We start from the raw sequence: 22,151 nt of genomic DNA, 5'->3' as shown, positions 1-22,151 counted from the left end.
ATTAATATTGCCAAGCGACACGCTTTCGCTTGCCGTGCTTATAAATCGTCATTTTTCAAAAAACGATTGTAATAAATATTATATAATATTCCATTTCCAAATTTAAGGCCAAAGTGTTGAAAATTAATTTATATTTAGATAAAAAGCTTAAAATTATTATTTATTTATCATTTATTTTGTTAAGTATTAATTATATTTTTTTAATTTATAATATATAACGCCGTGCGACGAATAAATTCAACTAAAAGTAAATGAAACTCCATTCAAAAATAACAAATTCTTTCTTTATTAAAACTTATGTCGGTGCCAAAGCTGATGCATGGCATAAAACGCCTATATAAACTGAACAATATATTACCTACCTGTTCATAAACCAAATCGTTCAACTGGCATTGTATTAAAGCCAGTTGAATATATAATTGAGTCTTCTGGATCTGTACTAGAAATTGGTGTTCCACAAGGATCAATTGTTGGACTCATTCTATTTTTGGTATACATAAATGATTACCTTCCTATAACGATGGTATTTGTGATATTGTATTATTTGCCGACAGTAATATAATAACTTTTAAAGTTAACTGACCAAACATTAATAACGACAATATACTCAATTTAATATAACTTATCAAAAATTGTCTTACATCGAATAGAGTTAACACCAAATAAATAAAATTTGCATTTCATAGCTTAACTATAATAAATTTCACTTGATGGTAGGACTTTTTGCATAGCATGATGAATAACCTAAGCAGACCCAGTGTTACAGTATTTTTAGATTCGAAACTTTATCGGAATCCTCATTTATCATCCCTATCAAGCAGACTCAACTCTGTTATTTAATAAACGCAGATTGAAAAGTTAGAACTAGCTGATATTGTTACTCTTCGATTAGTATTAACTTTTTTTTAATTTTACGTCATAACATTAGGATAGCAAAAGAGGTATTATTTTAGGATAACGATAAATATATTAAAATTCATTTTGCAAAACTCTCTTACTCCCTTTATTATATTTGTAAAAAAGTTGAAATACACATAGTTAAATAACTGGACATTAGGACTTAGCATAATATAATACATAAGCATTTGGTAACAAAATAAGTCTCACATAAGCCAACAAAGTTTCCACTTTTACATTGAAACATGGAGTGAACCTAACAATAACAAGTTATTTAACAATTAATTAAAATATATAAAGTCAAGTATTTAAAATGTAATTTAATAAGCAGAACAATAAAAATATAGGAATATTAATGACAAATACAAATTTTTAAGGCTTCTAAGAACTTAAATAATTTTTCCTTAAAGATATCTATATTAGAGTAGCGGTTATTATAATTGTCACATGCTCTTACCAAAAGGCGATTTTTAGAAAAAATAGTTCGTTCTACACATTGGAACATAAAAGGTATGTTTTGAACGGGCAATGAAATGTGAACACTTGATATATATATATATATTATATTATTATAAAAAAAAAACTATATTTATTTACTTCATTAAATAATACTTGAATGAAACAAGAACCTAAAATAAATATAGTCCCACTGTAGTTAATTATTATTATTAGTTGGCTTAGATAAGATTCATTCGATAAGTGGTCACAACCGTTACTCTCTCAATCACACCGTCAATGCAGCGCGAAACGACCACCAAGATTCGATGTCTTTGTTGTAGTTACAAGGAAGCAATTGATGAATTCGCTGGTGTCCAGGCGAGCTTGCACAATGCGAAGTCATTTTATGAATCTTACAGTAACAGCCTGTTAATGTCCCACTGCTGGGCTAAGGCCTCCTCTCACATTTTGAGAAGAAGGTTTGGAGCTTATTATTTATATAAATCTTAAAATGAATTAAAGTATTTTGTACATCTGAGCGAACAGTCACGATAAACAGCGATTTTTTCTTTAGAACATTTATATGTCCTTATTTTTATTATATTATTATAAACCCGAAGGTTATCGTAACAATTTTTTCGTTCTCATGAAATGTACTAATACGTTGTACGCACACAGAGACAAATCGACGTATCGAAGTGTGATATATTACGTCTATGTAACACGTATATCTCATAGCCGTAGCGCCGTAGCGGGCGGGGTCTACGAGATACGCGGGGCGGCAAAATTCGGGGTGTTGCCATGTTTAATATCACTGACTCCCTTATAATAATTATAATTATTTGAAGTTTTTTTGTTAAATGTCGAATTTTCGTTTAGCATATGATAGAAAATACATAATTTGAACAGTTGCAGCTCTTATATGTTAGAAAAAAAACAAATTCTAAGAAACTTGACACTCATATATAATTCCTTTATTGTAAATAATTTTTAACTAATACGGGTACTCATATTTTATATTCATTATATAAAAGATACTTTAGCATTTTGTTTATGAATAAAACTTTATATTACATAAAAGCATCATACATCACAAATAATACAAAATTTTTACTACAAATTCTCTTTAGGGAGCGATTATGTAATAAAATATAACGATGATATTTCAATTTGTGTATTATAAGTATTTTTGTATTGCATTCAATTTTGCTGATTTGACAAAAATATGTTAATATAAGTATATATATTAAACTTGATACATGTAAATCTTTAATATATATGTTACTCATCTATCATAATTGTACTGCTTTATATTCTTAAGAAATTTAAAACTTCCTTGAATATAGGGTAGAATATTCCTGACACCCATCCTCGCTTCAATACGTCAGTACACCCGATGCCGCTACGCGGCTAACGCGCGCCGCGTCCTGTCCACAACTTCAATCACAAAGTAACCCATTAGGACCTTTTTAAACACCTAACATATATAAAACCATTTTGCTTAAAAATATTTAAAAAAGAAATATAATGTCAATTAAAAATATTATTCTGTGGCGCCGAAAGTGCTTTATGAGATCGATCCGAATCGACTGTGAAGATTGATTTTTTCGTGTCACAATTTAGCATGTTGCGGCTTTCTGAATTTCGGAAAAATTGTATTTTTTATTTGCATTTTTTACTGCTTTTTCATTTTTCTTTAAAATATGTTAGTTTACTCTAGATATCATCTTAGTTTGTAATAACATTAAATTAAATTCATACAAAGTTGACGGCGTTGTAATTAATTATAAAAATTAAATACATAACAAATGTATTATTAAAAAAAAAAATTTTTTTACCCGTTACTGCAATTTTTATTAAAAAAAATTTTTTTGCGTCGCTTTAATAACTTATACGATAATATTGCGTGATTATAAAAATTGTGGTGTGTTAAAAAAATCATGAATGTCAAAATGAGCGTATTTAAGGTACGAATAACTAAGTATTATGATATTTTTTTAAATATTATTGCAAGCTAACCTCAGACCGGTCTAACCAAAATGGCGGTTTAAGTACAACGTATTAATGAATTCGAGAATAATTTCTACGACATAACGACGAAGGCAAAATATTATTTATTAAAATTCATATTCTCGAAATCCTTTGTGTGTAGTTTTTGTTTTGAATTATCTTTTGTTATTTACAATTAAAAAAATATAAAAGTTGAGATTTACTATTATTGATTGTTTGATATTGTTGATTATTGACTTCATAAGGTATAATATTGTTAACATAGTATATGTCCGCATAGCATATTTTTTCAGACGTTCTATTGCGGGGTTTCAAAATAATTAATGTCTAAAATTTATATACTAAAACTTAATCATATTATGTACGCTAACATACAAAAAATAGTCCCATTATAAAATATCATAAAGTATATATGTACTAAAAACCTGTGCCATAATCTGCAATTATGAAAAAAAAAAAATGAAAAAAAGAACGGTTTTAAAATTTTTTTTCTATTCATGTGCCTAATTATAAGAAAAAAAACTGGCCACAACTGTCATTCTGAAAAATCCATAAGGAAATAATCGACTTTCACCGCATGTCATTAAAAACTGCAAAGCTATTAAAAAAAATAACTAACAATAAAAGCGACCTTTCAGTCGGACAATCTGTCGGTAATTAAGGTGAAATTAAGCGAGGTGAGGCGTATGTGTGACCTCTGGCATTCCATCCGCTCGGCTAGGAAATTCAATGTCAAGGCTAACGAATAGAAGGCTATCTTTACGCTTTTTATCTTATTCACTTTTTAAATCTTTTTTTGCATGGAATTTGGACGGCAGTGTTCTCTGTTGCACCGTTGAACGCCCGTGACAAACGTTAGTTCTACCTTTTCGAAGAGTTTCAGATTTAACGAGTACGTACGTTAAACATCTAATCACTTAAATTAATTATTGATATTTCCAGTGATATATAATTTGACAGATGTGTGACGTAAAATGCTTTCTTGTTTTTTTATTATTCTTTTTTATTTTCTTTGCTTAGAAAAGGCAGGCACAATGCAACCTGCATTGGGCATCTAAATTTTTGCTATATATTTGTAGTGACAAATTCAATATTTAATAATATTCCGGTTAGCTAAGCAAGGCCTCCTCATCTTGAGGAGGTTTGTCGCTTATTTCATAACGCTGCTCCAATGCTTCTTCATTAAGCAGAATTTCATTCGGCACATGCAAATTTACTCACTTTCTTCTTGAATTATAAAGGCAAATTAGGCACAGGAAAATTGAGTGGTGCCACCGGACCATCTAGTCTCATTTATAAATAGTCAATACTTAAAATAAACACAAATAATTTTACCTTAAGGTTCAAATCCTCTTATTTTAGCTTTTCTCGTCTTAGATGACACGATTACAAAAAATTACAAGGTAGGTAAAAATTACAAATTGTTACTTATTTATTTAAATACACTGTGAAGTATTGAATTATTATTTCAGAGTATTTTTTTTAATTGATTTTTGATCGTTAAGCAGTGTCGCGTATTGCTCTATTCCATTGTGAAATAATCCAGTTTCATTAATGACATGATACATAATACATTGAACTTATATTACCTAGCTACATATATAGTTTCTACGTCAATATCCTTTCAACATCCGTAATTAATGGCTGATGGAATTGATTTGACGCCTGCATAAAGACGTAACGGGGGCGTAGGGTCTTATGATTAATTCATTTGGCATCATACCACTCACCATAAAGTGGTATAGTGGCACGTTTTGCTTAAAATCAGCCAAGTTGGTTGAATCAAGAGAATCTTAATAGAACATTGCGGATTTTTTTTTTATATTTGGAAGGAAAATGACTACTCCACTTTATGGTAAGTGGTAGTAGAGTCCAAACGCGACGACGGCTAGTACAGTCGGTATTCAAACTTGACCAAGCATCATTGAGTTTTCATGTGTTTATTAATGTGTTGATGATGGTACTGAGATGAATTCTACCACACATCAATTTACGCGAATAGGAGCAGCCTGGTGGAATAAGCGTTTAACTGTCTTCTCAAAAGGAGACCTGTGGCGTAGTTATCATAGGCGGTGCGGTGCACTATTAGCCAAATGGCCCCCTTTGGGCAATATTAGAAGTATATAATACTAGTAATATTAAATTTTATATATTGTTTACCAACTTTAATTCTAATTCCAACTTCATTAATATTACAAGGAGAAAAAAGGTCATCTAATATTTCTGTACATTGGCGATATTTATACCGATCAATGCAGCGCTGCGCCGCGGGCTTTATCCGCCTAGCTACGCTACTGGAGGAAACCATAGCGAGTCTTTGAGACATGTTAGACTGTTATTATTTTTACTTTATAAAATCGCTAAAATTCGTAGCTTGTATTAATAATAATAGTATTATTATATATAATTAAGTCGTTAAAACAATTCATAAGGTTCTTGACGGTTCTTCTCGTCTAATCTATGTATAGTTTGACGTTAAACTTGTGATATTATGGCTCATAACCGCTAGTAAAAAGTCGCTTCAATATATTTTAGATATTGAATACTAATATATTTTTATCATCTAAGTAACATATAAAATATGTCGATAGCGTATTGGTAAGATGGACTTGTTTGTGATGGACGAGTTTGTGATTACAAGCATAACGAACTAGAAAAAAGTGTACTTCGATTTAGAATGCGACTCATACGAAAATTATTATTTTTTAAATCTTGCCAATCTAAAAAAAATACTGTCAATTAAATATATATTTCGCCCATAGAAATTGGAATTATAAGAAATATTAACAATACATTATATCGTCAATATACTCTCAATAACAATCGGTATACAAAAAAGACCCAACATGATATAACATGAATATGGAGGCTACATATAAAGCCTGGAATCAATTTAACCGCCTCCGTCGAGTACGAGCAGGGTGGGAAGTGAAGTGATCTTTAATAAAACGATTGAAGTTCCATTGACCATTCCCCATCGAAGCCTCGATTTGTTGAATGTTTAACTTCAAATGGTTGCGAGATTTTAGAATATTTTTAGTGTTTTTCGAATAATTTATATTTCGATTTGTTAACATATTATTATAAAAGCCTACTTCAATGAGGTATTTTTTTTCTATATTATTACTCCTTACCCAGCAGTGGAATGTTTAACCTTCAGTGGATAACTGTTGTACGTTGGCTACTGTGTAAAAGGAACCCGTATGCAAATTTTCATGGTGTTAGCTCCAGCAATTTAGGCTTCGCGTTGATATGTCAGCCCGTCACTCAGTTATTCTTTTATATACATAGATTAACTGCCAATGTCAAAATATCCGTTTCGCAGCGAACTATTGTAAGAAATAACCTATATTTTTATACTGATCTGTAACAAGTTGATAAATATAGGCACATACTATACATTACTTTGAACTTAAGGTTTAGCCAGCGTTGGCCTTGTAAGCGTACGAAAAGGTTAGTCATTTTGTACAAAATATTTACAAATTATATAAACAGATACCTATCTCGTTTATTGCTGTTCCTGTATGTGAAAATCGTATCAAAATCCGTTGCTTGGTTTAGAATAACTGAGCGGAGACACAGACAGAGATATACAGCCTTAGTTTTATACTACTTAGAGAAAAAAGTTATCACGATTAGACCCCAAATATAATATATTGTAGAACGTGTTACAAGCACATTGGGCCTTAGATCCAAATTAATCCACTCAAAACTCGCAACGCATTGGCTTGTGTGTGTCACGTGAAAGTTAGCGAAACATCGACGGATTCATTTGCCTCTGGATCAAGTTTGTTTTGTGCTGATTAAACTACCTACAAACTGTATCTTCGTACAGCGTTCTCATTTTCACCCTCAGCGGCTTACATATCATCTATAAATATATAACATACAAATAAATTGATTTGTTTATCTGTGATTCTATAATAATTGCTTTTAAAGTTAATTAATTAACTGTTTGAAAGTTAACAAAACCAAAGCCCATTGGCTTACATTTCAGTCTATTCGGCCGTTTTTTTTATGTTAGATAGACGTATTGGTGAACGGGCCACCATCATGATGGTAAATGGTCACCATCGCCCATAGACATAGTCGATGTAAAAAATATTAATCATAGATCGCCAATGCGCCACCAACCTTGGTGACTAAGATGTTATGTCACTTGTCGTTCTTACTAACGTAGACATGGAACGCAGCCATTTGCCATCAGGTGTCCCATTTTCCCATTAAAAATAAATAAAATCGAAACAGAATATAGCTTATTGTAATCGTGCACTCCTAACTTAGTGATAACCTTATTGATTGGTTATTCGGTTTCTATGAAAGTAAAGTAATAACTTTATAGCCGGCGTCGATCAATAAAAACTTTTATATAGAATGAATATATCACTGTACCCGTGGATTTGATTCGACCATTTTACTGGTGGTAGAGCTTTGTGCAAGCTCGTCTGGGTAGGTACCACCCACTCATCAGATATTCTACCGCAAAACAGCAGTATTTGGTATTGTCGTGTTCCGGTTTGAAGGGTGAGCGAGCCAGTGTAATTACAGGCACAAGGGACATAACATCTTAGTTCCTAAGGTTGGTGGCGCATTGATGATGTAAGCGATGGTTAACATTTCTTACATGTCAATGTCTAAGGGCGTTTGGTGACCACTTACCATCAGGAGGCCCATATGCTCGTCCGCCTTCCTATTCTATAAAAAAAACCATTGATTCCGGGATATATAATGCTTATTTGTGTTAATAATTTATTTTAAACTGATTTAAATAATTATTTACTGTAGTATAAGTAAATAATTATTTACATAATATAACATAAATTAAAAGCCGTAATCTTTACTGATTATATAAATGCGAAAGTGAGTTTGTTTGTTACGCTTTTGCGTTTTAACTCATCCGATCGTCATGAAATTTTCCGTACACGTATTCGTTACATAAAAGGGTACCAACGACGAACACGCGAGCGATATCTCGGGCGGAAACTAGTATATTAATAAATACATAAACATACATTTTACATACAATCAATACTTAATATGAATAAATTTCATTTAAATCAAATACAAATATTCTCTCAGATTAAAAATTCGACTTAAAAAAATCTAAGCAATATTTTGGAATATAAATCAACCGTTTAGTCTTATGATAAGAATTGGTCGCGTCAATATTAATAGCTTACGGCCTCACTTATATACTGTGCTTAGCTACTGATTATGACGACTTGGAGATAACTTAAAACGTTTTTATTGATAGTAAAAGTATGCCTATAAATATTGCATGGCTGGAAAATGGGCTCAAATCCGCATGAGAGCTTGGAGCCTGTTCCACCATGCTATAGTAGATACATGTGGCAGAATATCATTCTCAAGTTTCCTCACAATGTTTACCGTAACCACACGATATGAATTATAAAAACAAATTAAACGTGTGAAAACTCGCTGGTGCCTTAAATCGGCTATCAGTTAAGATCACTGGTGGTAGGGCTTTGTGCAAGCTCGTCTGGGTAGGTACCACCCACTCATCAGATATTCTACCGCAAAACAGTAATACTTGATATTGTTGTGTTCCGGTTTGAAGGGTGAGTGAGCCAGCGTAATTGAAAGCGTACAAGGGACATAAAATCTTAGTTCCCAAGGTTGTTGGCGCATTGGTTATAAGCGATGGTTGACATTTCTTACAATGCCAATGTCTAAGGGCGTTTGGTGACCACTTACCATCAGGTGGCCCATATGCTCGTCCGCCTTCCTATTCTATAAAAAAAAAAAGATCCATGACCCTATGGCTCCATAACCCTATCTGTGCAATGTCATGATTGGAATAAATATCTTCAGTAATTACGGATTGTTTCTGTATCAAAGTGAATTCTATTTTAAGCCTTATTCAAAAAAGTATTATATATATAAAAGTATATAGTGCTTATTTGTTGATGTCACAGCGACACTTCGCGTGGGAGTCGGTAGATTGAGTTGAAAATGAAATTAATAATATATTTAGTTTGAAGTTTTTTTATGTCGCTTAAATATCATTTTTATTAAAGCTAAAAGTAGCAGTGGGTAGGACACTTGAATACTATTAAACTTGGTACATATTTTTAATTCTTTATTGCAGGTAGCCGAGATGGCCCTGTGGTAAGAACGCGTGAATCTTAACCGATGATCGTTGGTTCAAACCCGGGCAAGCACCACTGAATTTTCATGTGCTTAATTTGTGATTATAATTCATCTCGTGCTTTACGGTGAAGGAAAACATCGTGAGGAAACCTGCATGTGTCTAATTTCACTGAAGTTCTGCCACTTGTGAATTCTACCAACCCGCATTGGAGCAGCGTGGTGGAATAAGCTCCAAACCTTCTCCTCAAAAAGAGGAGAGGAGGCCTTTAGCCCAGCAGTGGGACATTCACAGGCTGTTACGGTTACGGTTGTACGTAAAACTTTTAATCTGCTATAAAGCTTGCAAAGGTCACTAACTGTGATCTCTTTCATTCAAACGGAATTAAGGGTCTTTTTTGTTGTGTAACATCCTGGCACGTCTTGAAGTTTAGACCGACGCGTGTACCGTGACAGCAAACGGCATGAAGTTCTCTTGACGTAATGCGTTATGCCGTGACGGCAAGCGGAATGACGTACCCTTAAATTTTCAGCTTGTTTTATTAGTCATTGTGACTTTGTATTGCAATAAGTGTTCGCAAAACAGTAACAAAAGTAAAACTTAGCGTCAGAAACGTTTCACTTAAACGTTAGATGTAGAAACAGTATTTATTACACATTGCAATTTTTGACTCCCATATTACGCAAAAATAAAAAATGAATGTTTTGCCTATTAATGAACATATGAGATGTTCAATAATAGGCAAAATATTATATATTATAAAGATTATTGTATTGTATTATAATATATATATATATATATATATATATATATTATATCTTATATATATATATATATATATATATATATATATAGATATAGATATATATATTATAATACAATACAACCCCGCATTGGAGCAGCGTGGTGGAATAAGCTCCAAACCTTCTCCTCAAAAGGGAGAGGAGGCCTTAGCCCAGCAGTGGGACATTAACAGGCTGTTACTGTACTGTTACCGTATATAGATTCCACCGAGAATAAACGGCAAGACGTTACTCTACTAATTAAATATATCTATAGTTTTTATTAACAAAAGCGAAGGGAACAGGATCAATGATGTTAAATAGTCAATTGTTTGTTTTTTAATTTTTCACGTAAATCCTCGAGAGACTTCAGTCCGATCAAGTCAACCTTAGTGCGTATTATAGTTCTGTATATTCGCGATCTTATTCGTAGACTTTTAAATTAAATGTGTCTGGTTCATTTTTCGCCAAGAGAATCAGAATTGCAATTCAACGGGGAAATGCTGCCTAGCATTTTTGTTATCATTCCACGATCTCGCGTTTGTACAGTAACTATTTCGTTTTTATTTGTTCATATATTTTTAAAATGTATTGATTGATATGACTGTAATTAATAAGCGGCAATAATCTATTATTTTAATTTATTTAATACTATTATTCGTACTCTCTTTGATGAGATTTCTTCCAGCACAATCCTTTAAGGAAAAAATAATAAAACAGAAATTAACAGGTATACACGTTGTATGTTGAACAAAATTGAAATATATCATATATTACATCTAATTACATAAATACTATATATATATATATATATAATTGTAATAATTCATCTTTATTTTACAAACATTCATTACTATTTATTTATATAACAACCTTATATAATATAAGCTTCTTACGTTACGTTATCAAACTAACAATCAATGTATATATATAGTGTATATCCTTCATCTATTCGTGCAAAGCCTGGACGGGTGTTTTATATTTTTGAGTATTTTGCCATTTGTAGTATACCTATTATCTGTATTAGTCTAGTAGCTAGCTTATAGACGAATTCAATCTCCGGGTCTCAAGATATTACGATTAGTATTCAAAAGTTTCGTAAATATAAGGCAATCAGCAAGAAAATTATCGAAATCTTATATTTAATAGCATTCTTATATTTTAAAAATAATCTGATGTTTATGAAACCGAAGTTAGAATATCACTAATCTTAGAAATCATTACAAAAGTCATGTAGGTATTAGAATATACAAGTCATACAGTACTTTTTTTTATTAAATAGACGGACGAGCATATGGTCCACCTGATGGTGAGTCGTCACCAACGGCATTAGCATTGGAAGAAATGTTAACCACCGCTTACATCGCCAATGCGCCACCAAAATTGGGAACAGATGATAGGTACCTTGTGCCTGTAATTACATTGGCTCACACAACCTCCAAACCGGAACACAACAATACCAAGTACTGCTGTTTTGCGGTAGAATATCTGATGAGTGGGTGGTATCTACACAGGCGAGCTTGTACAAAGTCATACCATCAATAAAATTACGTTTATAGCTTTAGATATTTTAATAGAAAATCAAAAGCAAATATACGGTATTTGAAACGTATATTGTTTTTAAAAACGTAGTGATAGCGTAGTTTTAAAACGCATCGAAAATTCGCTCCAGGGGTAACCGGCTTTGCATGCAAGCCGCGTTTTTATATACGCATGTGCATGAAGCGTAGCATACTGTCTATGGTTATACTTTATGTTTTTACATCAACTGGTACAGCGGCGCGCAGTCAAGTTATAATTTGAACGCACTTTTAGTCACGTTTGTGAGTACTCATTTAGTCGTTTTTTTTTTTTAAATTAAATATTTAATTAAAATTATTTTATATAAAATCCCGTAAAGTTTAAATTCGAATTTAAATATACGGAGGTGAAAAAGATCCTCCATTGCTAAAGTCGGTTAGAACAATTAAAAACGACTTTTTATTAAATCGTCTTATTGATACTTAAACAATAAAATAAAATAAATTGGTATATTAGTAAATTTCAAAATGCCATTCATTTCTAAACGACACACGACTCGTTTATGAATTGTCAATAAATAGTAATGTTTCAAATCTTTTACTATTATTGCACGGCGATGTTAAGAATGCTTAATATTTCTTGCTGCGCCATTTCTATTGGGTGTTGATGACCACTTACCGTCAGGTGGCACAGTTTCCACATATCTATTTTATATAACAAAATATCTTAATCAGAAATTAGGTAGAAATAAAGATCATAAGGTTTCAAGAAGTAAAGTAAGCAAAGCTATCGTGCAATTGTGATCACAAAATATATTTAGGGGACCGCACAAGTGACTTGTCCTCGTGTACTCTCCATGATTACGGAACCCTTACCTCTGCGCATCCTGACATCAACTTGCTAGTATTGTATTTTCCGAGTTTCATTACCATGTCATACCGAGCATAATAAATTGATCTGTTTAAACTAGATTGTCAGCCTTTTTTTAATTTAACACGCATTTAAAAATGAGTTACTTACAATTATTAAGTTAGTAACAATTTGTACGTTAATGAAACTAAAAACTAAAACCAAAAAAAAAGGAAATTATTTTAATTTTTTATTATTAAATGTAATGTATTAAAATGCAATACAAAATCAAATTGTCTTTAAAGTAAAATAAAACTTATTTATAATATTCACTTGAACTAAAGTGTATTCATGCAAAAAGGTTTTTTATAAGAGAACGGATCATTGCAAGGTCGCCTAGCTGACGCTACACACGTGAATGAAGATGGAAAAGTAATAATAATTTTAAAAATATCCTTTATTATATTTTACAGCTTAAATGCATCTCAATTATTAATATATATAAAATAATAATAAATAATAAGTCTGATACGACAATAAATAGTGATAAGAAATAATAAGTGGGAGATGTAACTGTTGTGAAATGTTTTTTTGCGGTCTAATGATGTAAGCTAATGTTCAAAAGTGAAAGTGACAGTGCGCGTAACGGAACGGCCGAGCGCGAACGCTCGTGCGGCAACAGATAAAATACTACGTCCCGGAAAAAAACTGTACACAAACCACAGATTAAAAATTCCCTCGCATTTCCTGTCAAGATAATTCAGCAAGGTTTTTATCCCGAGGTTGTATAACTGTCAAACGAGCATAGAGTCTGGAAGCAAGGAGGTTATATCCCGGAGGTTGTTATAACGTGCCAGCCGCCCCCGGCGCTCGGCCAATGACGCCGCGGGAACCGCCCCCGTTCGGCGCGCTGCCGTACGTCTTCGTACTCCTTATCCTGAATGCCGGTAAGTCAATTTTATTTGTCTCTCGTTCAATGTGAACTCTAGATTCCATTTCTATCACCTTAGAAGCACAGTTTAATCCAAGACGACTTGGTGTGTGAACTATGACCTTAGGTCAGTTCCACTGAAATCATAAAAAATATATATTATCTTCAAATATAACTGCACCGCGAAAACTACTCATTAATAACATTCTACTTCAAATCAAATCATGTTTTCTTTTATAGGTAATATTATTTAATTAATTATTTAGGTAAAAAAAGCTAATATTTAAAATATTGTTTATATCATGTAATTTGTTCCTTAGGATAGTTGCTAGTCTGTTCGACGACTGATCACAAGGTCCCAGGTTCGAATCCCAGGTTTGGTCATTTGGGTTTTTTGTCTATAAATGCTCAGTAACAGTCTGAAGCTAGAAGGTCAAATTACACACCTGCGCTTCGAAGAACACGTAAAACTCTGGACTGTTCCTGATCACTTGTTGCTCTATTATAATCAGTAGGCAAGTCTCCAACATCGTCATGTATTTATAATAAAGTGTTACGTATTTCTGACTTAAATGTTAAGGTCAAACATAAACATATATAAAGTAATAATATAACAATATATAAAATTTGTATTAAGCATATATATAATCTCAGATGGCGATATTATGCGCCTCTTACTGTTGTGTTGTGTTTTTTTTATGGGTAGGCAGACAAATGGACTACTTGGTAATTGGTCACCAATTCCCATATATATTATCTCTGTAAGTAATATTAACCAACCCTTACATGCCATTGTGCCACCAACCTTGGATACTAGGATGTCAAATCCCTTGTTCGTTATATTATTATCAATTAGTCTAACTTCCCAAGTCCGATTTGAGCGATGTCATCGATGCTTGGATCCGGAATATTTAAAAAAGGAAGCTCTTTAATGCAAATAGTTAAAGCCGGAAAGTTTTTTTTTAAATTTATATTCATTTTTTTGGTGTAGGCTCCAGTTGGCGTTATCGTCACAGATAAAAAAGGCTCATCTATAACTGTGACTATGATTTATACTTAGGTCAAAATAAATACTAAAAAAATAACAGTACTATTAAATATCATTAGATTTTTTTACACGTAACGGTCAGTTACATTATCAAGTATGGTCTGTCACTGTTACCGTCCTTGAAAAAATATTATTTTTATCTTTGTTACACATATACGTATTGAATAACTGAGAAAGGGATGCAATTTTCATGAAGTTAAAGTGTCACTTCCAATAATTTGGTTAATAAAGTGTAAATAACTTGATAATACCTGATGTTTTTCACAGTCACCGTGACACCTAGTTGCACGATGTACCACGGTGGCCTTATTGACCTGAATAGACACACTCACCAGAAAGAGAGCGTACTAAGGCTGCAGTCTATCGGCTAGGACTACGCAGGTCAAAGTTTTGCGTTTCTTCCACAGATCTCAATAAACGCTCATCTTCCTTTGTGATTCGGCTTAGGACTTCGCCGACATCGCGATATTTAATAATTTTTAACTGGTCTACACTTCTGATGACTCAAGAGCTGGCGCTTGCTTAGCCTTTGTGACGATGAGTCTAGCGGTGCAGAGGGAATAAAGCCAGCGTCGTGGGTATAATGCCACAAGACAAACTTTTTAGTATAGTTTATTTTTTATTTTAGTTTGAGTCTACTCTTATAATATTTTTTATTAATTTAATTATATTTTTTCATACCGTACTAATTGAATAATGTTCGAGACTATATATACCCCAAAAGCAAATCTCGTTAGCGCGATTCAGAAATGCGCCTTATTACGCATATACGCATCAATCAAAATCAATCAACAGCCAATCGTTGTCCACTGCTGAACATAGGCCTCTCCCAAGGTGCGCCAAAACTCCCTGTCCTCCGCCTTCCGCATTCAGTTGGTGCCCGCCACCTTCTTAAGGTCGTCGGTCCACCTGGCTGGAGGGCGCCCTACGCTGCGCTTGCCGATTCGCGGTCTCCACTCTAGGACTCGTCTGCTCCAACGGCCATCGGTCCTACGACATACGTGACCAGCCCACTGCCACTTCAGCCTGCTAATTTTGCAAGCTTTGTCTATCTTAGCTAAGCTATGTATATCTATGCATTGGTTGAAGACTTTCGTCTTCAAACATTGCAGTATAGACGACTTGAGGACTTGACGAAGGTTGCCAAATGCTGCCCATCCCAAGCGAATTCTTCGATCGGCTTCCTTCTCGAAGTTGTTCCTACCGACTTGTATTACCTGTCCTAGGTAGGTATATTCACTAACAACTTCGAGAGGTTTCCCCTCGACGTATATCGGTCCCGGCACGACATGCCTATTGAACATGACCTTGGTCTTGTCCAAGTTCATACCGAGACCGACACACCGAGAAGACTCGCATACAATGAAGCAAATAAATCAATTTAATTAGTTTTAACTTTTAATGAAAGTATATCTAAGTAGTCGCTTACATTTAAAATGCCACGAAAATTTATATATGTAATCTCTTCCAGATCGTAGTTTGGGGTTGAATTATTCGTGGAAATGAAATAATTTAAGATTCGCTTAGAGCAAGGGTATATCTGGCTAAGCGGTTTAGTTTTATGGCTGCGACTATTAAGCGACTTCTAGTTATATATGCAAGTGATATATATTTACTCTATGTATCATGTAGATTAAATAAGTAAGTTTCATAGATTGGTTTAGTTAACAACAAACCTCTGTATATATACACTTTTAACCTTTTTTTAATTAATTCATGTAACAAAGACTTGTAAAATATATAACCTATACTAGACTATATGTAGACAGTAGTTTTTGCTGGCGGCTTCGTCCGCGTTTTTGGGGGCGAGTAGTTAGGTATAAAAAATGTAGCCTATATCGAAGGATAGGGCTTGGGTTGAACCCCAAAATTTCATCAAATTTGATTCAGCGGTATACCGCTTTCACCCAGACAGAGTCACTGTCGCATTTATAACTTTATTATAAAAGTATAGATAAATACAATTTTTACACACTCGCACGCACACACACACACACGTGCCTTTGTTTGAACCTGCGATCACCGGTTAAGATGTTCTAATCAGTAATCACCGTCTATATCACCACCAATAGTATATCACCATGAGTGGGTTGTCAACATTTCTGAGTAATGAATTGAGTTCATACAGAATAGCACGGCTGACAACCGATACGCCTGTTTGTTTATTAACGTCTATAAATATTTAATATTCATTTTAATTTAACTATATGTCAAGGCAGAGGACTTATAAGCTTGACCTCGAGTTATTAGATAGTGCATATGAAGTATGGGTCAAGTTAAATTGGTTTTTTATTATAATTAACTGGTTTTCGCCTGCGGCTTCGTCTGCGTGTTAGATAGTGCGCAGGTTAGGTATGAAAAAGTAGACTATATATTTCCTTGAGGTTTAAGCTTGTTTCATACAATTTTATTAAATTTGATTCAATGGCTCAGCCATGGAAGTATTACAAGCAGACAAACACTATAATATTAATATAGATGGAACAGTGTAGATTGTATGCACAAATGATCCCGTGGTGAGTCCCACGTACAACCCCCACCCGTATGGGGGAAACGCGTAAACGCGTTTGCAAGCGACAAAAAAAAGATGGAATAATGTCGTTAATCTGGACTTGAAATATCCCAGGTAGGATTTTTCCACCTGGACGGTCGCTGGGGCTTCGAAGAGCATTTCGAGCGTCCAGTCAACCGAATCTAGAAAGTAGCGAGTGTCATGCACAGACTGCTGTCTAATCTCCTGAGCCCGAAGAAGAAAGTTCGTGGTCGTGCCGGTGTCGTGCGATCTATGGCTTTCTATGGGTCACCCGTTTGGCAACATAGACTGCCAGGTTCGCTGCCGTAGGACCAAAATCAAAAGTTCATAGTGGAGATTGACCATGCGCGTAGTGCGGATATACCGCACAGTATCCTACGAGATGATACCCGCCCTAGCGCGGTCGGAGAGGAGCTGCGTCAGTTCCATTTCCATAATACCAAGCAATTGTAATATTTAATTAATTTCTATTTTAAAACTAAAGTCTTCTTCACCACTTATCATATAATAAGAGAATGAATAGTATTAAAAAAATAAACTCCATTTTCGTTTTTAATGATAACAATAAAAAAAAAACATGACATATAACAATTAGAAATGAATGTTTTAAAAATAGTTGATCTTAAGTTTTTTTTATTATCAAGGTGGTCAAGAAAACTTGCCGTACATCCAGATATGAACATGTTTTATATAATATAATCATAACCTTGTAATAGTTTAATAAATATCGTTGGAACTAATGCATTATTCATATATTTTCTACTTAATCGGATATTAGATAAACTAGTAAAGCGAATTAACAGCCTGTAAATGTCCACTGCTGGTCTAAGGTTCCCACTTCTATAGACAGGAGTGTTTATAACTTCCATCACGCTGCTTCAATGCGAATTAGGTGCCTATTTGTCAGAATTGCATCCCATATATGTAGATTTCCTCACGTTTTTTTTTATTACCGCCGAGCACGAGTTGAATTGTAAAATACAAATTAAGCTACATTACTTGGTGTTGGGGCGTTGTGCAAGCCCATCTGGGTAGGTATCACCTATTTTAACATATTCCGTCGTCAAACAGCAATACTTGTATTGTTATGTTCCCGTTTGAAGAGAGAGTGACTGAGCCAGTACAACTACGGGCATATCTTAGCTCCCATTGGTGGCGCATTGGCGATGTACGAAATGGATCATATTTATTATATGTAAGTGCCGTGAATATTGAACCCGCCATCTTTAAATTTAAGTTTCCAATATTTCAACCATTGACTGGTTCCTTTGTCTAGTAGTTATAGGCTGTAGCCCGAAACCGAGGAATTGGATTCAAACGAAGTCGGACCGATAAAAAGTTATTAGGTTTTTCTGTCGACAAGAAGACGAGTCTGGAAGTTAGTACACTCTTGTGCCTCGGAAAATACGAAACCGTTCCTACGTTAGAAACGTCTAACTCTTCGGTCTTGTCGGATTGCTGTCCTATCGGATTCTTAGAATGAGAGAATAAAGAGTGCACTTGTGTTTGCACACACACTTGTGCACTATAATATGTCCGGCATAGTTGGCTAGTCTCCCTTGTTCTTGTGCTCTCCTCTCCTGTGTTCTCTTGGCTTGGATTGAATATATGTCGGGAGGACATCATCATAATCATTATTATAAACATTACGTCACTCGGCGTTTTGTTTTCACTTTGATTCAAAACATATTTTTTACGAAAAAATTCAGACGTTCACTCCATGTTCACAAAATGCGACTTTCTAAATGAAAGTACCGCTAAAGCAATATCTTGTAACACACCATTGCAAAATAAATGTTTGTGTTTTTGAACAGCATATTCTTATCAATATATATTACAAATGAAAGCCTCAAGCGTCTGTCTATGGGGACTTTCGTTCCGTTTTCAACATAAGAAATATTAGCTGAGGAAGGAGGCTTAATTATAATTTATGAATAATTCGTGCTAATTAGTAAATGTCACAGTGACATCTTTCTCATATTATAATTGTTTGTTACGCTTCATAACTTTTCAACTACTCAATAATATCTATAAATACTACTCACCAACAATATATATCAACTCATTAGACTCTATTTATCGGATAATATATCGTAGAATTAATGTTTTAAAATTAATATATAGATATATTATATTAATATAATTACTTAGTGGTAGGTACCACCCACTCGTCATTTATTCTACCACCAAACAACAATACACATTATTAGAGTCAGTAAGCGCAATTGCATTGACGATGTAAGATATAGCTAATATTTCTTACAGTGTCACCGTCTATGGGCAGTGGTGACCACTTACCATCAAGCCCATTTGCCAAACCTACATATTTGACATAAATACAATATAAATTGAATACAGAATTATACTGTTTCTTGTGTACGCGTTCTACTGAAATGGAATACACATAGTAATTTTTTTCCACGGCTCACCGCGGGAAGTTTCATTCGACGTATTATTTAATTCCATTACACAATTATTCATTGTTGTCTAACGTAATGTTACCTAAGAAAACAACTACACTCGAATAGTTGGTTACTAACAATGTGTTTCTAACATTGCATATTGTTTTTAAATGTTATAAGTAACATCCTGTTAATGTCCCACTACTGGGCTAAGGCGTCCTCTCCCTTTTGAGGACAAGGTTTGGACCTTATTCCACCACGCTGCTCCAATGCGGGTTGGTAGAATACACATGTGGCAGAATTTTCAATGAAATTAGACACATGCAGGTTTCTTCACGATGTTTTCCTTCACCGTTAAGCACGAGATGAATTATAAACACAAATTTTTAACGCTATATTGTAAAAAAAATAGGATTTTCTGCTGGAGGCTTCATCGGTGTGAGCGCACGTATAAGGAACCATATGTCCTTTTATGTACTCAACGTATATGCAAAAATTCATCAAATAAACGAACTCACTTTCGCTTATATAATATTATTATATAATAAAGCATATTATGCAATCAACGTATAATATATTAACTTATATATGTATTAAAATATGTTTTCCTATATCTGTTCGACATTAACAGAGGTCTGTTAATGTCGAAAATTATATATTACTGGTGGTAGAGCTTTGTGCAAGCTCGTCTGGGTAGGTACCACCCACTCATCAGATATTCTACCGCAAAACAGCAATACTTGATATTGTTGTGTTCCGGTTTGAAGGGTGAGTGAGCCAGTGTAATTACAGGCACAAGGGACATAAAATCTTAGTTCCCAAGGTTGGTGGCGCATTGGATATGTAAGCGATGGTTGACATTTCTTACAATGCCAATGTCTAAGAGCGTTGGTGACCACTTACCATCAGGTGGCCCATATGCTCGTCCGCCTTCCTATTCTATAAAAAAAAAAAAAATAAAAATAAAAGTCTCGATGTAGTAAGTAATTACAGGCACAAGGGACATAACATCTTAGTTTCCAAGGTTGGTGGCGCATTGGCAAGCGATGGTTAACATTTCTTACAATGCAAATGTCTATGGGTGTTGGTGACCACTTACCATCAGGTGGCCCATATGCTCGTCCGCCTTCCTATTCTATAAAAAAAATGTATGATAAGTTTTTTACACTATCCATGTTATTGCAATGATGGCGCTGTCCCGTCAACTATATATGTTGTCTAGTCAGTTCGGCTTAGTAGAAAGGATATTTGGGTACAGATAATAACATCTCGCGTTCAGATCCCGGGTCTGGTACGTAAAATTTATGGGGTGACCTTTCAATAAAATGTCAACGGCAGCTCGTATATAGAAAGATGGTTGTGTGCAGTGCTTCTGATCTATTTCTCTTCGTGTCACATTGTATATGTGTGAATAAAGAGTGCTATACATACACAGTTGTACACACACTCATGTACTATTGCACTATATTTAACTTAATGTACAATACTTTACAAATTCTCTTTATCGTACAAAAATGAAACTAAAAATAAATTTACTTGGTAGAAGGGTAGATACCACCTACTCATCAAATATTCTACCAAACAGTAATACCTAGTATTGTTCCGGTTAGAAGGGTGAGCGAGCTTGTGTAATTACAGGCGCAAGGGACGTAAAATCTTAGTTTCGAAGGTTGGTGAAGCATTGGCGGTGTAAGGAATATTTATCATTTCTTACAACGCCAATGTCTATGGACGTTGGTGATCACTTACCATCAGTTGGGCCATATGCTCGCCTAACTATTCTATAAAAAAATTATTAGATCTTAGAACGTTATTATACTTCAATATTTTATAGGTTAAATTACTTTATCATATTAATATAAAGAATATGTTATGAAATATATAAAACTACCACATTCCTATTCGCAGACAGTTTAAAATACAAAATAGATATTACCGTATACCGTCTGGGTGTTACAATGAGCGGTGTATAAACGCACCCGGGGGAGCGGAGTGCTTTACTAAGATTAGGGGATTATACCCCTCGCGATCTGCTTAGTTGAAATATATGAAACAGCTCGCTAAAAATCAATTAGACTGTTGCGAGGAAGAGCTTTGTTTTATCGTTTAAGAGTCTTTTGATATAAGATATTCAATTTTTGTAAATAAAGCGGCATGTTCCTGTTTTTTTTAGTATTTCGTTAAAGGGGATTTCGTTTCAAAATTATTTATAACAAGTTTTCGGCTTCGCTCGCATTTTAGGGAGGTGTTACGAATAAAAGCCTATATTCTTTGGGGTCCAAACTTGCTTCATAGCAAATTTCATCAAAATCGGTTCAGTCGTTAGCCGTGAAAGCGTAACAGACAGACATAGTTACCTTCTCATTTATAATATTAGTACAGATGTTTCTTTTGTTTCTTGTTCATCGACGTTTTCATTGTTTCATTAGTAATACAATATCCTGTACCACATAAACGGTACTTAACATTTTATAAATGGTATTAATCCTTCTAAATATCAAGGTTAAGTAATTAGCGGCTATTCTGTTTTCCTTAAGCAATAATCTTAAAGACAGGTTTTTAGATTTGCCGCCGTGGCCGAAATCGGTCAGGAGGACATTATTGGTAAGGACGGTTTGTCTATTAAAGATT

The 22,151-nt window shown here is 34.0% G+C and overlaps 1 protein-coding gene across 2 annotated transcripts in view; it reads left to right on the top strand.

The window, feature by feature from the left end:
- The first annotated feature begins 13,012 nt into the window (after positions 1 to 13,012).
- LOC126778116 (protein Skeletor, isoforms B/C) overlaps positions 13,013 to 22,151 on the top strand; it is a 47,860-nt gene continuing 38,721 nt past the window's right edge. Inside the window, exon 1 of one of the 2 annotated variants that reach the window (XM_050501509.1) lies at positions 13,013 to 13,553. In XM_050501509.1, coding sequence (XP_050357466.1) covers positions 13,484 to 13,553 — 70 coding nt within the window. In that variant the 5' untranslated portion in view covers positions 13,013 to 13,483. The remainder of the gene's footprint in view (positions 13,554 to 22,151) is intronic. The other variant, XM_050501510.1, reaches the window with a different exon arrangement.

Source organism: Nymphalis io, chromosome 25 (assembly GCF_905147045.1).
Source record: "Nymphalis io chromosome 25, ilAglIoxx1.1, whole genome shotgun sequence".
Classification (NCBI taxonomy): Eukaryota; Metazoa; Arthropoda; class Insecta; order Lepidoptera; family Nymphalidae; genus Nymphalis; species Nymphalis io.
This window is presented reverse-complemented; position numbering and strand designations above follow the sequence as displayed.